The sequence below is a fragment of the Leucoraja erinacea genome, unplaced genomic scaffold (genome assembly GCF_028641065.1).
Source record: "Leucoraja erinacea ecotype New England unplaced genomic scaffold, Leri_hhj_1 Leri_107S, whole genome shotgun sequence".
In the NCBI taxonomy this organism is placed as follows: domain Eukaryota; kingdom Metazoa; phylum Chordata; class Chondrichthyes; order Rajiformes; family Rajidae; genus Leucoraja; species Leucoraja erinaceus.
In genome coordinates this window covers 134,021-151,216 of record NW_026575319.1, presented here as the reverse complement: position 1 = coordinate 151,216, position 17,196 = coordinate 134,021, and the positions used below count along the sequence as shown (strand labels likewise).

The window sequence follows — 17,196 nt, the reverse complement described above, 5'->3', positions numbered from 1 at the left end:
CCCATTCACAAAGCTGCCATGCCCGCCTCCCACTACACTCCTTAAAATTCACCAAACACCAATGCAACTAAACCTACATGTTTGCAGAGGACACCACTGCAGAGGGTCAGATATCGGATAATGATGAGATTAGGTAAGGATTGAGAACTTTGCAATGGTGCCAAGTTAACAACCCCTCTTATAACATCAGCAAGGCAGAGACAGTGATTGATTTCATGAAAGAAAGTGTTAAGCATTGCCCAAAATAGAGATGAGATAAAGCTTCAAATTCCTAGGAATAAATGTCACCATCAATTTAGCCTGAACGAGATTAGGAAGTCCGGCATGTCCCCTACAAGCCTCACTGACTTCTACAGAAGGCATTTTATTGGGAGGCATCACAGCATTGTTTGGGAACAGATCTATCCAAGACCACGAGAAATTTTATATAGTTGTGGACACAGCCCAGACCATCACACACACAAACCAACCTCCCTTCCATTTCAATCAGACTTTCATGTTAGTTCGAGTTCAAGTTCACATGTATTGTCACATGCACCAATTAAGGTACAGTGATATTTGAGTTACCATACAGCCGTACAAGTAAAAAATAACACAATACATTTAAAAATAAATTTAACATAAACATCCACCACAGTGGAAACAACATTCCTCACTGTGATGGAAGGTATTAAAGTAAAATCTTTGCACTAAATATTGTTCCTTTATCTCTGCTAAATATTGTTCCTTTAGTTCATAATTGTCAGTTGATGATTATAAACGAACCATCTCTTTCCCCTGCCAACATCGCCACCATGATGGACACACAATTCTCCCACCATCTCACCACTGATCATTGCTCCTCTCTCGTCCTTTATAATAATATAATAATAATAATGTTTATTTATATAGCACTTTTAAACAAAATCACTTTGAACCAAAGTGCTTTACAGAGATTGATTAAACTAATTGAACAGATTAAATGTCAATAAATCCATACAAAATAATAAAGTAAAAGAAAAAAAAGACACAGAACAGTACACTATAGAAATCAACATGAAACGTCCCCCCACAGCAGAATTCACTGTGAGGGAAGGCACTAAAAATATCCAGTTCTCCCCCTCATAGTCCACCCGAGGTCGGGGTCTATATGTGGCCTCCTCAGCCAACCCGATGTTTTCAGGCCCTCTGCCACGAAGCTGGATCATCGGCGTCAGGTGAACATTCTTCAGCGGCCTGGACTGAAGCGGCCGCTTCCTCCCCGAAGACTGCAATGTCCAAAGTTCTCAGGCCGCGCTGGCCGGACCGCTGACTCTGGCGATCTCGAATCCCAGGCCCCGCGGTGTTGAAATCCAGTGCCGCCCGCCCGCGGCTGGACGCTCTGCAGCCGCAGCTCAACGATGTTGGTGTCCCAGCATTTGCACCGCCGGCGAAGCTGCAGTCCCGGCAGGAAACGCCGCTCCAGCGCTGCTCCAGCTCGATGGTAGGCCGCACAGAGAGGCCGAAGGTGCGGTTCGGAAGAAAACCACATCCCCGACCAGGTAAGACTGGGATTAAAACAGTTTCCCCCTTCCCCCCCACCCACCACGTAAAAGAAGACCTCCAATAAACATTTTGTACGGACAGGACTAAAAATAAAAATAAAAAAGGGTGAAAGGACGGACTGCAGGAGGAGCAGCCATACACAACGGCGCATCACCCCCGCAGTCCGCCATTATGCTCATTCCCCATTTGCAGACCCCTATAAACCTTCCCACCTGTATGACCCACCTCCAGGCCCCTACACCTCCCCACATTCAGTTATATCCTCCATCGCTCTCGACCATACACTTTTCCACAGTTATATCTCCCGGTCTATGGCCCTCTTCCCACACTCAGATCACACTCTCTCTCCAGCCCCTGCTCCTATATAAACATATAACAATTACAGCACGGAAACAGGCCACCTCGACCCTTCTAGTCCGTGACGAACACATAATCTCCCCTAGTCCCATATACCTGCGCTCAGACCATAACCCTCCATTCCCTTCCCGTCCATATAACTATCCAATTTATTTTTAAATGATAAAAACGAACCTGCCTCCACCACCTTCACTGGAAGCTCATTCCACACAGCTACCACTCTCTGAGTAAAGAAGTTCCCCCTCATGTTACCCCTAAACTTCAGTCCCTTAATTCTCAAGTCATGTCCCCTTGTTTGAATCTTCCCTACTCTCAGTGGGAAAAGCTTTTTCACGTCAACTCTGTCTATCCCAATGGGGGGGAATCCCCGGCGCAAGCGGCAAGGGGGGGAATCCCCGGCCAATGGGGGGGAATCCCCGGCGCAAGTGGCCAATGGGGGGGAATCCCCGGCGCTAGCGGCCAATGGGGGGGAATCCCCGGCGCAAGTGGCCAATGGGCCAATGGGGGGAATCCCCGGCGCTAGCGGCCAATGCAATCCCCGGCGCAAGTGGGGGGGGGAATCCCCGGCGCAAGTGGCCAATGGGCAAATGGGGGGAATCCCCGGCGCTAGCGGCCAATGGGGGGGAATCCCCGGCGCAAGTGGCCAATGGGGGGGAATCCCCGGCACAAGCGGCCAATGGGGGGGAATCCCCGGCGCAAGCGGCCCCGGCACAAGTGGCCAATGGGGGGGAATCCCCGGCGCAAGTGGCCAATGGGGGGGAATCCCCGGCGCAAGTGGCCAATGGGGGGGAATCCCCGGCGCAAGTGGCCAATGGGGGGGAATCCCCGGCGCTTCCGCATCGGCTCTGGGCCAATCCCAAGGGCGCATTGAGCGTCGACTGTGACGCGATCCCATCGCCCCGGCAACGCCGCCCTGATTGGCCCAAACCCGTCCAGCCCGCGCTCCCATTGGCTGCCGCCACTCGCGATCCGATGGCCGGGATTGGCCGAGGGGGGAGAGAGATCCAGTGGCTGCAGCGCCGGCCGGGCCGGGATCCAGTGGGGTCGGGTAGACGGGCGGACACAGGCTGAAAGGTGAGGGCACGTCGCCGGATCACAGGCCCCCCTCCCCGGCCCCTGGATCACCGGCATCCCTCCCCGGCCCCTGGATCACCGGCAGGCCCCTGGATCACCGGCATCCCCGGCCCCTGGATCACAGGCATCCCCGGCCCCTGGAGAGGGAGGGATCACGGAGGGATCACAGGCATCCCCGGCCCCTGGAGGAGGGAGGGATCCGGCCGGGGATCACAGGAGGCCCCTGGATCAGGAGGAGGCCCGCCCCTGAGAGGGAGGGGAGGAGGAGGAGGCACCCCCCCCCCCTGGATCACAGGCAGGGGCCCCGGGAGACCGGCATCCCCGGAGGATCACAGGGGAGGAAGGGATCACAGGAGAAGGGATCACCGGCATCCCCGGCCCCTGGATCACAGGCATCCCCTCCCCGGATCACAGAGGGGAGAGGGGATCACCGGCCCCCAGGGAGGCCCCTGGATCACCGGCCGCATCCCCGGGGATCACCGGATCCCCGGCCCCTGGATCACCGGGAGAGGGAGGGAGAGAGGGAGAGGGCCCTGGATCAGGGGGAGCCCTGGATCAGAGGCCCCATCCCCGGCCCCTGGATCACAGGCATCCCCGGCCCCTGAGGCAGGCCCCCATGGATCAGGCATCCCCGGCCCTGGATCACAGGGGATCCCCGGCCCTGGATCACAGGCATCCCCGGCCCCTGGATCACAGGCATCCCCGGCCCCTGGATCACAGGGGCCCCTGGATCAGGGCATCCCCCCTGGATCACCGGCATCCCGGCCCCTGGATCACAGGCAGGGTCCCCTGGATCACAGGAGGGGAGGCATCCCCGGCCCCTGGAGGGAGAGGATGAGGGAGGAGAGGAGAGGGAGGAGAGAGGAAGGGAGGGAGAGAGGGAGGGAGAGGAGAGAGAGGGAGAGAGGGGGGGAGAGAGGGGGGAGAGAGAGAGAGGGTGAGAGAGAGAAAGACAGAGATAGAGAGAGGGAGGGAAGAAGAAGGGAGAGGGGGAGGGAGGGGGAGAAAGGAGAGAGAGAGAGGGGGGGAGGGAGGGGGGAGAGAGAGGGGGAGAGAGAGAAGAGAGGGAGGGAGGGAGGGAGGGAGGGAGGGAGAGGGAGGAGAGAGAGGGAGGGAGAGGGAGGGAGAGAGGGAGAGGAGAGAGACGGAGAGAGAAAGAGAGAGAAAGACAGAGAGGGAGAGGGAGGGAGGGAGAGAGAGGGAGGGGCGGAGGAGAGGGAGAGAGGGAGGGAGAGGAGAGAGAGAGAGGGAAGGGAGGGGAGGAGAGAGGGAGAGAGGGGGAGGGGAGGAGAGAGGGAGGGTGAACGGAAGGGAGGGGATTGACGGCGACTGCTCCGCATCTGTAACAATACCCCGCCGATCCGCTTCTCCAGCTTCCTCCGACAGCTCATCCCAGATACAAATTCTCCTCTGGGTGAAAGAAGTTTCCCCTGAGGTCCCTCTTAAATCTCTCCCCTCACCCTAAGACTGCGCCCTCTAGCTTTAGAATCCTCTAGGCTGGGGCAAAGGCTGAGAGCGTTTACTTTATCTGCACCCCTCCACTTCTCACCATGTAACCCAATCCCCACAGCTCGTGGTCTCATAATCTGAGGAAAGACATTCTTGCCATAGAGGGAGTACAGAGAAGGTTCACCAGACTGATTCCTGGGATGGCAGGACTTTCATATGAAGAAAGACTGGATAGACTTGGCTTGTACTCGCTAGAATTTAGAAGATTGAGGGGGGATCTTATAGAAACTTACAGCGTTTTTAAGGGGCTTGGACAGGCTAGATGCAGGAAGATTGTTCCCGATGTTGGGGAAGTCCAGAACAAGGGGCCACACAGTTTAAAGATAATGGGGAAAGTCTTTTCGGATCGAGATGAGAACATTTTGTTTTCACAGAGAGTGGTGAATCTGTAGAATTCTCTGCCACAGAAGGTAGTTGAGGCCACACAGTTCATTGGCTATATTGAAGAGGGAGTTAGATGTGGCCCTTGTGGCTAAAGGGGATCAGGGGGTATGGAGAGAAGGCAGGTACAGGATACTGAGTTGGATGATCAGCCATGATCATATTGAATGGTGAATGGTGCAGGCTTCCCAATAACCCTTTCTGGCTTAAGCCCTCCCTTCACCACCTCCAATTTAAATTCCATTTGGAATATTTTGGAGCAAGAAACCAAGGGCCGAATGGCCTCCTCCTGCACCTATGTTCTATGTTTCTATGCTCGGTGTGCCCTCACCCCCCAGCACCCCGACTTGTGTGAGGGGCCCCGGTATGGCCTCTCGATCCAGAGACTCTGTGAAGAGGGAGCCGCCCAGTCAGTTGAAGGTGAGGCACGCCATCCCGCTGACCAGAGACACGCAGGGAATCTACAGCCTGGCGCTCTCTGGCGACGGTCACCAGCTCATTGTGGGCTTCGGCAACGGAGCCATCCAGGTATTGCCGCCTACCCCCACCCGAGTCTCACCGCTGACCCTTGCTCTCTGACCCCTAACCCTTACACTCTGACCCTCACCCCATGCACTCTGACCCTCGTCCCTGACCTTCACCCCTGACCCTTACACCCTGACCCTTACACTCGGACCCGCATCCCTGACCCTTACACTCTGACCCTCACCCCATGCACTCTGACCCTCGTCCCTGACACTGACCTTCACCCCTGACCCTTACACCCTGACCCTCGCCCCTGAGCCTTACACTCTGACCCTCACCCCATGCACGCTGACCCTTGTCCCTGACACTGACCTTCACCCCTGACCCCTACACTCTGACCCTCGCCCCTGACACTTACACTCTGACCCTCACCTGACCCTTACACCCTGACCCTCGCCCCATGCACTCTGATCCTCGTCCCTGACACTGACCTTCACCCCTGACCCTTACACCCTGACCCTCGCCCCATGCACTCTGACCCTCGCCCCTGACCCTCACCCCATGCACTCTGACCCTCGTCCCTGACACTGACCTTCACCCCTGACCCTGACCCTTACACCCTGACCCTCGCCCCTGACACTCTGACCCTCACTCCTGACCCTTACACCCTGACCCTCGCCCCATGCACTCTGATCCTCGTCCCTGACACTGACCTTCACCCCTGACCCTAACCCTTGCACCCTGACCCTCACCTCATGCACTCTGACCCTCGCCCCCGACACTCTGACCCTAACCCTTATACTATGACCTTAACTCCCTCCACCACAGCATCGTCTCCATCCCTCCCATTGCCGCTGCTCGTGTCTCCCCCTGTGTCTCCCCCCTGTGTCTCCCCCTGTGTCTCCCCCCTGTGTCTCCCCCTGTGTGTCTCCCCCTGTGTCTCCCCCCTGTGTCCCCCCTGTGTCTCCCCCTGTGTCTCCCTGCTCCCCCTGTGTCTCTCCCCCCTGTGTCTCCCCCTGTGTGTGTCTCCCCCCTGTGTCTCCCCCCTGTGTCTCCCCCCTGTGTCTCCCCCCCCTGTGTCTCCCCCTGTGTCTCCCCCCTGTGTCTCCCCCCTGTGTCTCCCCCTGTGTCTCCCCTGTGTCTCCCCCTGTGTCTCCCCCTGTGTCTCCCCCCCATGTGTGTCTCCCCCTGTGTCTCCCCCTGTGTGTCTCCCCCCTGTGTCTCCCCCTGTGTCTCCCCCCGTGTCTCCCCCCTGTGTCTCCCCCTGTGTCTCCCCCCTGTGTCTCCCCCTCTCCCCCTGTGTTCCCCCCTGTGTCTCCCCACTGTGTCCCCCTGTGTCTCCCCCTGTGTCTCTCCCCCCTGCCCCCCTGTGTCTCCCCCCTGTGTCTCCCCCCTGTGTCTCCCCCTGTGTCTCCCCCCTGTGTCTCCCCCTGTGTCTCCCCTGTGTCTCTCCCCTGTGTCTCCCCCTGTGTCTCCCCCTGTGTCCCCCTGTGTCCCCCTGTGTCTCCCCCTGTGTCTCCCCCTGTGTCTCCCCCCTGTGTCTCCCCCTGTGTCTCTCCCCCTGTGTCTCCCCCTGTGTCTCCCCCCTGTGTCTCCCCCCTGTGTCTCCCCCCTGTGTCTCCCCCCTGTGTCTCCCCCCTGTGTCTCCCCCCTGTGTCTCCCCCCTGTGTCTCCCCCTGTGTCTCCCCCCTGTGTCTCCCCCTGTGTCTCCCCCCGTGTCTCTCCCCTGCCCCCCTGTGTCTCCCCCGCTGTGTCCCCCTGTGTCTCCCCCCCCCTGTGTCTCCCCCTGTGTCTCCCCCTGTGTCTCCCCCCGTGTGTCTCCCCCCCTGTGTGTCTCCCCGCTGACCCCCTGTGTCTCCCCTGTGTCTCCCCGCTGCCCCCCTGTGTCTCCCCCTGACCCCCTGTGTCTCCCCGCTGTCCTTGTGTCTCCCCGCTGACCCCCTGTCACTGTTCCCCGTCTACTGTTCTACTGGTTTTTTTTCTAGTTTAATTTTATAATTGCTGGGTTTTTTTTCCTCCCACAATTGTAATATGTAAAAGAAGATGTGATTCTGTTCCATTCTGTTTGTGTTTTGTTTGTTTGTTTTTTGCACAAAGTCCGCGTCATTTGCCACTTTCATTTCACTGCACACCTCGTATGTGTACGTGACGAATAAACTTGACTTGACTGGAGGCTGCAGCGAATGGTCCGATCAGCAGAGAAGATTGTTGGCTGCAACCTTCCCTCCATTGATGAACTGTACACTGCAAGGGCCAGGAAGCGAGCGGGCAAGATCATCTCTGACCCCTCTCACCCTGGCCACAAACTCTTTGAATCACTTCCCTCTGGAAGGCGACTCCGGATTGTCAAAGCTGCCACAGCCAGACATAAAAACAGTTGTTATCCACGAGTAGTTGCTCTACTCAACAGCCAAAAATCTGCAGCCTCCCTTTGATCTGGTATTTTGTTGGTTCACATGCTTGATCAATGGTGTTTTATCATTAGTTTTATTATTATTAATGTTTAGTGTTTTCTGAGTCATTCGTAACTGTCACTGTGTGTCATGTTGTTACTTGTGGGTGGAGCACCAAGGCAGATTCCTTGTATGTGAATACTTGGCCGATAAACGTACTTATTTACTTGACTTGGCTCTCCCAGGCGGTGGACCCGGACGTTGGCAAGCCGTTGCGGGACCTGTTCAGTGGCGGAGTTTCACGCCAGGCCACCACTGGACTCTGCTTCCACCCGACGGACAACAGCCATCTGATCGCCGTGGGAGCGGAGGGCACTGTCGCTGTCTATAACACCCAGACCGCGACCTGTGTCACCAGCTTCACAGGTGGGGTCAGGGGGCAGAACCTCCCATGGGTGGGGTCAGGGGTCAGTGACAGGTGAGGTCAGGGGTTAGCACCACACGTGGGGTCAGGGGTTAGCACCACAGATGGGGTCAGGGGTTAGCACCACAGATGGGGTCAGGGGTCAGCCACAGGTGGGGTCAGGGGTTAGCACCACAGATGGGGTCAGGGGTTAGCACCACAGGTGGGGTCAGGGGTCAGCCACAGGTGGGGTCAGGGGTTAGCACCACAGGTGGAGTCAGGGGTTAGCACCACAGATGGGGTCGGGGGTCAGCACTACAGGTGGGGTCAGGGACCATCACCTGCGGGATTGAGCCCCCCCCTCATGTGTGACCTCCTTCCCCTGGACGTGAGAGGCGGGGAGACAGGGGGGGAGAGCAGGGAAGGGTAATGATTCTATCCCTCTCTCCTCCTGACCTCTGCTCTCCCCCTGGGTAATGTTATCCCCCTGACCTACTCCCCATGACCTCTGCTCTCCCCCTGACCTCTGCTCTCCACCTGACCTCTGCTCTCCCCTGTCCTCTGCTCTCCCCTGACCTCTGCTCTCCCCCTGCCCTCTGCTCTCCCCCTGACCTCTGCTCTCCCCTGACCTCTGCTCTCCCCTGACCTCTACTCTCCCCTGACCTGTTATCCCCTGACCTCTGCTCTCCCCATGACCTCTGCTCTCCCCTGACCTCTGCTCTCCGCCTGACCTGTTATCCCCTGACCTCTACTCTCCCCCTGACCTCTGCTCTCCCCCCTGCCATCTCCCCTCTTCCCCCAGAGGAGGAGAACCAGCTCTACGCGGTCGACATCTCGGCTGACGGCTCCACATTCGCCACCGCCGGGCGGAACCGCGGTATCAAGATATACGATGCCCGCAACAACCAGGTGAGGGGTCAGGGGTCAGAGTTCGGGGGGGGAACGATGTCAGGCTACAGAGCTAGTTTTGGGGATCACAGTCTCCTCCCCGGACACTTTCCCTTGCAACCGCAAGAGATGCAACACTTGTCGCTTTACCTCCCCCCTCGACTCCGTTCAAGGACCCAAGCAATCTTTCCAGGTGTGACAGAGGTTTACCTGCATCTCCTCCAACCTCATCCATTGCATCCGCTGCTCTAGATGTCAGCTGCTCTACATCGGTGAGACCAAGCGGAGGTTGGGCGATCATTTCACCGAACACCTCCGCTCGGTCCACAATAACCAACCTGATCTCCCGGTGGCTCGGAACTTCAACTCCCCCTCCCATTCCCAATCCCACCTTTCTGTCCTGGGTCTCCTCCATGGCCAGAGTGAGCACCACCGGAAATTGGAGGAGCAGCACCTCATATTCCGCTTGGGCCGTCTGCACCCTAGTGGCATAAACATTGAATTCTCCAATTTCCGGTAGCCCTTGCTGTCTCCTCCCCTTCTCAGCTCTCCCTCAGCCCTCAGGGCTACTGCTCTTCCTTTCTCCTTTCTTCTCCCTCCCCCCCATTCCCCATCCTACATCAGTCTGAAGAAGGGTTTCATAGAAACATAGAAATTAGGTGCAGGAGTAGGCCATTCGGCCCTTCGAGCCTGCACCGCCATTCAATATGATCATGGCTGATCATCCAACAGTATCCCGTACCTGCCTTCTCTCCATACCCTCTGATCCCCTTATCCACAAGGGCAACATCTAACTCCCTCTTAAATATAGCCAATTACCTGTGGCCTCGACTACCCTCTGTGGCAGAGAGTTCCAGAGATTCACCACTCTCTGTGTGAAAAAAGTTCTTCTCATCTCGGTTTTAAAGGATTTCCCCCTTATCCTTAAGCTGTGACCCCTTGTCCTGGACTTCCCCAACATCGGGAACAATCTTCCTGCATCTAGCCTGTCCAACCCCTTAAGAATTTGTAAGTTTCAATAAGATCCCCTCTCAATCTCCTAAATTCTAGAGAGTATAAACCAAGTCTATCCAGTCTTTCTTCATAAGACAGTCCTGACATCCCAGGAATCAGTCTGGTGAACCGTCTCTGCACTCCCTCTATGGCAATAATGTCCTTCCTCAGATTTGGAGACCAAAACTGTACGCAATACTCCAGGTGTGGTCTCACCAAGACCCTGTACAACTGCAGTAGAACCTCCCTGCTCCTATACTCAAATCCTTTTGCTATGAATGCTAACATACCATTTGCTTTCTTCACTGCCTGCTGCACCTGCATGCCTACTTTCAATGACTGGTGTACCATGACACCCAGGTCTCGCTGCATCTCCCCTTTTCCTAGTCGGCCCGAACCGTTGCTGCTGCACCCGCTGAGCTTCTCCAGCACGTTTGTCTACCTTCAATTTTACAGCATCTGCAGTTCCTTCCTAAACAATTCAGACCAGGGTCAGAGTTCAGTGTGGGGGTCATGGTTCAGACTGTGGGCTGTGTGGTGGGGTCACGGTTTGACCTGTGACCCTGCAGCTGATCAACGTGCTGGAGCCAGCAGACTACGTGACGAGTGGGAAGGAGCTCCGTCCCATTGATGGCCACACGCGCCGCATCTACGCTCTGCGCTTCCACCCCCAGGAGCGTCACATCTTCGTGTCCGGCGGCTGGGACGACTCCATCAAGGTGAGGGGTCGCGACCCCCGCTGAGCCCCACTGACCCCCAGACTGACCTCTCCTCCTCTGACCCCAGACCGACCCCCACTGACCCCGAACCGACCCCGCACTGACCCCAGAGCAACCCACACTGACCCTGGACTGACCCCAGACTGACCTCTCCTGCGCTGACCCCAGACCCGACTCCGCACTGACCCCAGACTGACCTCTCCTGCGCTGACCTCAGACCCGACCCCGCACTGACCCCAGACTGACCTCTCCTGCGCTGACCTCAGACCCCCCGCACTGACCCCAGAGCAACCCACACTGACCCCTCACTGACCCCAGACCGACCCCGCACTGACCCCAGAGCAACCCCACACTGACCCCGCACTGACCCCAGACCGACCCCGCACTGACCCCAGAGCAACCCACACTGACCCTGGTCTGACCCCAGGCCGACCCCCACTGACCCCGTCTCTCTTGCCAGATCTGGGACAAGCGAATGGCGAGCGAAGCTCGAAAGGTCATCAACGGCCCCCACATCTGTGGCCCCGGCATCGACATCAAGGTAACCCCTGGCAACTGGGTGGTGGGGGGGGGGGGGTCACCGCCCTGTTCCGTGTTGTTGATAGAAACATAGAAATTAGCTGCAGGAGTAGTAGGCCATTTGGCCCTTCGAGCCTGCACCGCCATTCAATATGATCATGGCTGATCATCCAACTCAGTATCCCGTACCTGCCTTCTCTCCATACCCTCTGATCCCCTTAGCCACAAGGGTCACATCTAACTCCCTCTTAAATATAGCCAATGAACTGGCCTCAACTACCCTCTGTGGCAGAGAGTTCCAGAGATTCACCCCTCTCTGTGTGAAAAAAGTTCTTCTCATCTCGGTTTTAAAGGATTCCCCCCTTATCCTTAAGCTGTGACCCCTTGTCCTGGACTTCCCCAACATCGGGAGCAATCTTCCTGCATCTAGCCTGCCCAACCCCTTAAGAATTTTGTAAGTTTCTATAAGATCCCCTCTCAATCTCCTAAATTATAGAGAGTATAAACCAAGTCTATCCAGTCTTTCTTCATAAGACAGTCCTGACATCCCAGGAATCAGTCTGGTGAACCTTCTCTGCACTCCCTCTATGGCAATAATGTCCTTCCTCAGATTTGGAGACCAAAACTGTACTGGGTGTCTGATGTCTGGGTCTGTTCTGTGTTGTTGATGTCTGGGTCTGTTCTGTGTTGTTGATGTCTAGACTAGGAAAAGGGGAGATGCAGCGAGACCTGGGTGTCATGGTACACCAGTCATTGAAAGTAGGCATGCAGGTGCAGCAGGCAGTGAAGAAAGCGAATGGTATGTTAGCTTTCATAGCAAAAGGATTTGAGTATAGGACCAGGGAGGTACTACTGCAGTTGTACAGGGTCTTGGTGAGACCACACCTGGAGTATTGCGTACAGTTTTGGTCTCCAAATCTGAGGAAGGACATTATTGCCTTAGAGGGAGTGCAGAGAAGTTTCACCAGACTGATTCCTGGGATGTCAGGACTGTCTTATGAAGAAAGACTGGATAGACTTGGTTTATACTCTCTAGAATTTAGGAGATTGAGAGGGGATCTTATAGAAACTTACAAAATTCTTAAGGGGTTGGACAGGCTAGATGCAGGAAGATTGCTCCCGATGTTGGGGAAGTCCAGGACAAGGGGTCACAGCTTAAGGATAAGGGGGAAATACTTTAAAACCGAGATGAGAAGAACTTTTTTCACACAGAGAGTGGTGAATCTCTGGAACTCTCTGCCGCAGAGGGTAGTTGAGGCCACACAGTTCATTGGCTATATTTAAGAGGGAGTTAGATGTGGCCCTCGTGGCTAAGGGGATCAGGGGGTATGGAGAGAAGGCAGGTACGGAATACTGAGTTGGATGATCATATTGAATGGCGGTGCAGGCTCGAAGGGCCGAATGGCCTCTACTCCTGCACCTAATTTCTATGTTTCTATGTCTGTTCTGTGTTGTTGATGTCTGGGTCTGTCTGGGTCTGTTCTGTGTTGATGTCTGGGTCTGTTCTGTGTTGATGTCTGGGTCTGTTCTGTGTTGATGTCTGGGTCTGTTCTGTGTTGATGTCTGGGTCTGTTCTGTGTTGATGTCTGGGTCTGTTCTGTGTTGATGTCTGGGTCTGTTCTGTGTCGATGATGTCTGGGTCTGTTCTGTGTTGTTGATGTCTGGGTCTGTTGTGTGTGTTGGGTGTTCTGGGTCTGTTGGGTCTGTTGTTGATGTCTGGGTCTGTGTTGATGTCTGGGTCTGTGTTGATGTCTGGGTCTGTTCTGTGTTGATGTCTGGGTCTGTTCTGGGTCTGTTCTGTGTTGATGTCTGGGTCTGTCGAGAGCGACTGCCCACCTGCCCTGTAAACCTTCTGCTTTCCTTTGATCAGAACAACAAGATCCTGACGGGCTCGTGGGTAGCTCGCAACGCTCTGCAGATCTGGGACTTTCGGAAAACAACGCCGGAGAAGAGCGTTGTGTTCCCCTCAGACCTGGATCATGGGGAGTTCATCTACTCCGCTCGATACTGCACAGGAGACACTGTCATCGCTGGGGGCAGTGGGACTAACAGTGCTCAGGCCGTCAACATCAAGACCGATGCGGTGAGACCTGGCAGTGGCTGTAATAGTGCTGGTGACGGTCAGTCTCACTGGGTCAGACTACACTGGCCTGGGTCAGTGACTGGCCTGGGTCAGGCTACACTGGCCTGGGTCAGTCTACACTGGCCTGGGTCAGTGTCCACTGGCCTGGGTCAGACTACACTGGCCTGGATCAAACTCCACTGGCCTGGGTCAGGCTACACTGGCCTGGGTCAGTGTCCACTGGCCTGGGTCAGACTACACTGGCCTGGGTCAGACTACACTGGCCTGGGTCAGACTACACTGGCCTGGGTCAGGCTACACTGGCCTGGGTCAGTCTACACTGGCCTGGGTCAGGCTACACTGGCCTGGGTCAGTCTACACTGTCCTGGGTCAGTCTACACTGGCTATGGGTCAGTCTACACTGGCCTGGGTCAGGCTACACTGGCCTGGGTCAGGCTACACTGGCCTGGGTCAGGCTACACTGGCCTGGGTCAGACTACACTGGCCTGGGTCAGACTCCACTGGCCTGGGTCAGACTACTGGCCTGGGTCAGACTACACTGGCCTGGGTCAGACTACACTGGCCTGGGTCAGTCTACACTGGCCTGGGTCAGTCTACACTGGCCTGGGTCAGTGACTGGCCTGGGTCAGACTACACTGGCCTGGGTCAGGCTACACTGGCCTGGGTCAGGCTACACTGGCCTGGGTCAGACTACACTGGCCTGGGTCAGTCTACACTGGCCTGGGTCAGTCTACACTGGCCTGGGTCAGACTACACTGGCCTGGGTCAGGCTACACTGGCCTGGGTCAGACTACACTGGCCTGGGTCAGACTACACTGGCCTGGGTCAGACTACACTGGCCTGGGTCAGACTACACTGGCCTGGGTCAGACTACACTGGCCTGGGTCAGACTACACTGGCCTGGGTCAGTGTCCACTGGCCAGGGTCAGTGACTTGAATCGGTATTACTGTTGAGTAAAGATAGCATTTAGAAGATTGAGGGGGGATCTTATAGAAACTTACAAAATTCTTAAGGGGTTGGACAGGCTAGATGCAGGAAGATTGTTCCCGATGTTGGGGAAGTCCAGGACAAGGGGTCACAGTTTAAGGATAAGGGGGAAATCTTTTACCAAAGTTCAAAGTAAACTTTATTGTCAATTCAATTATGCAACAGTAGTTACACAGAGGATTGAAATTACGTTTCCCCATACTCCAAATGTACCGAGATGAGAAAAACATTTTTCACACAGAGAGTGGTGAATCTGTGGAACTCTCTGCCACAGAGGGTAGTCGAGGCCAGTTCATTGGCTAAATTTAAGAGGGAGTTAGATGTGGCCCTTGTGGCTAAGGGGATCAGGGGATATGGAGAGAAGGCAGGTACGGGATACTGAGTTGGATGATCAGCCATGATCATATTGAATGGCGGTGCAGGCTCGAAGGGCCGAATGGCCTCTACTCCTGCACCTATTGTCTATGGTTCTATGTTTCTATAACTACAGAGGCATAAGGGAGGAGCTGGCTAAAGATGATCGGAAAGGGGCCAGGCAGGTATGGGACAAATGTTTGGGAAGTAATTTGGGACGTAGGATACTTTCATCCCAAAGAAGAAGAAATGTAGCAATGACAGACTGAGGCAACCGTGGCTGACAACTGAAGTCAGGACAACATAAAGCAAAAGAGTACACGGCATTGGGGGTTCAGTATTGATGTGGATAGAGAACTGGCTGGCAAACAGGAAGCAAAGAGTAGGAGTAAACGGGTCCTTTTCACAATGGCAGGCAGTGACTAGTGGGGTACCGCAAGGCTCAGTGCTGGGACACCCCAGCTATTTACAATATATATTAATGATCTGGATGAGGGAATTGAAGGCAATATCTCCAAGTTTGCGGATGACACTAAGCTGGGGGGCAGTGTTAGCTGTGAGGAGGATGCTAGGAGACTGCAAGGTGACTTGGATAGGCTGGGTCAGTGGGCAAATGTTTGGCAGATGCAGTATAATGTGGATAAATGTGAGGTTATCCATTTTGGTGGGAAAAACAGGAAAGCAGACTATTATCTAAATGGTGGCCGATTGGGAAAGGGGAAGATGCAGCGAGACCTGGGTGTCATGGTACACCAGTCATTGAAAGTAGGCATGCAGGTGCAGCAGGCAGTAAAGAAAGCGAATGGTATGTTGGCTTTCATAGCAAAAGGATTTGAGTATAGGAGCAGGGAGGTTCTACTGCAGTTGTACAGGGTCTTGGTGAGACCACATCTGGAGTATTGCGTACAGTTTTGGTCTCCAAATCTGAGGAAGGACATTATTGCCATAGAGGGAGTGCAGAGACGGTTCACCAGACTGATTCCTGGGATGTCAGGACTGTCTTATGAAGAAAGACTGGATAGACTTGGTTTTATACTCTCTAGAATTTAGGAGATTGAGAGGGGATCTTATAGAAACTTACAAAATTCTTAAGGGGTTGGACAGGCTAGATGCAGGAAGATTGTTCCCGATGTTGGGGAAGTCCAGGACAAGGGGTCACAGCTTAAGGATAAGGGGGAAATCCTTTAAAACCGAGATGAGAAAAACTTTTTTCACACAGAGAGTGGTGAATCTCTGGAATTCTCTGCCACAGAGGGTAGTCGAGGCCACAGTTCATTGGCTATATTTAAGAGGGAGTTAGATGTGGCCCTTATGGCTAAGGGGATCAGGGGGTATGGAGAGAAGGCAGGTACGGGATACTGAGTTGGATGATCAGCCATGATCATATTGAATGGCGAATGGTGCAGGCTCGAAGGGCCGAATGGCCTACTCCTGCACATGATTTCTATGTTTCTATGTGGATTGTACCAATACTGTTATTTCTTGCGGCTTTGTTTGATTATTATTTTTTTTTTTTCCTGTTGTCTTTTTCAGTTTTTATTTTTATTTTTTTGTTTGTTTTGTTAAAAAATTGTATAAAATAATAAAATATATTAAAACACAAACTGCTCCGCGGCTGAACGTTGGGGGTGGGTAGAGCTGGCTACATGGTTCATGGGTGGAGGTGAGACGCCGGTTGGGTCCTGGGTCGGGCATGCTCTAATCTCCGGCGCTGCTAACGTGTCCCCTTCTTGCTGTCAGGTCCTGGGGGAGATTAAACTGCACCAGCACCCGGTACATGTGGTGGCCACCACAATGGATGGTCACGTGGTGGCAGTGGGTGGTGGCCGCGGGAATCTCCACGTTGGCTACCTGGAGTAGAGGAGCCGGCGACAGGGAGAGAATCGCCAGCGAGAGGGAGAAACGCCGGCGAGAGAAGACAGCGATGGGCGTGGGGGAGACTGCGGGAGAGACGGCAGCGATACAGGTTCTGGACCACTCGCTGCCTCAGTCAATCATATTCTCATTACATGCATGCTTGAACAATGTGTCTGACTGCTGGGTTCTTGTGTGCGCGGTGTCATACAAATATGTCAACAAAATAGAGAGAGTACAGAGGAGGTTTACTAGAATGTTGCCTGGGTTTCAACAACTAAGTTACAGAGATAGGTTGAATAAGTTAGGTCTTTATTCTCTGGAGCGCAGAAGGTTAAGGGGGGACTTGATAGAGGTCTTTAAAATGATGAGAGGGATAGACAGAGTTGATGTGGACAAGCTTTTCCCTTTGAGAATAGGGAAGATTCAAACAAGGAGGACATTACTTCAGAATTAAGGGACAGAAGATTAGGGGTAATATGAGGGGGGACTTCTTTACTCAGAGAGTGGTAGCGGTGTGGAATGAGCTTCCAGTGGAAGTGGTGGAGGCAGGTTCGTTGGTATCATTTAAAAATAAATTGGATAGGCATATGGATGAGAAGGGAATGGAGGGTTATGGTATGAGTGCAGGCAGGTGGGACTAAGGGAAAAAAGTTGTTCGGCACAGACTTGTAGGGCCGAGATGGCCTGTT

At 54.5% G+C, this 17,196-nt stretch overlaps 1 protein-coding gene across 1 annotated transcript; it reads left to right on the top strand.

Moving 5' to 3' along the window:
* Positions 1–2,805: 2,805 nt before the first annotated feature.
* On the top strand, positions 2,806–16,677 carry LOC129715257 (WD repeat-containing protein 38-like). Its single transcript, XM_055665114.1, has 8 exons — positions 2,806–2,955; positions 5,184–5,373; positions 7,949–8,129; positions 8,909–9,015; positions 10,557–10,706; positions 11,167–11,247; positions 13,096–13,308; positions 16,391–16,677. Exons 2-8 carry the CDS (start codon positions 5,212–5,214, stop codon positions 16,508–16,510), a joined length of 1,014 nt encoding a protein of 337 aa, XP_055521089.1. The 5' UTR covers positions 2,806–2,955; positions 5,184–5,211; the 3' UTR covers positions 16,511–16,677.
* Positions 16,678–17,196: the final 519 nt, after the last annotated feature.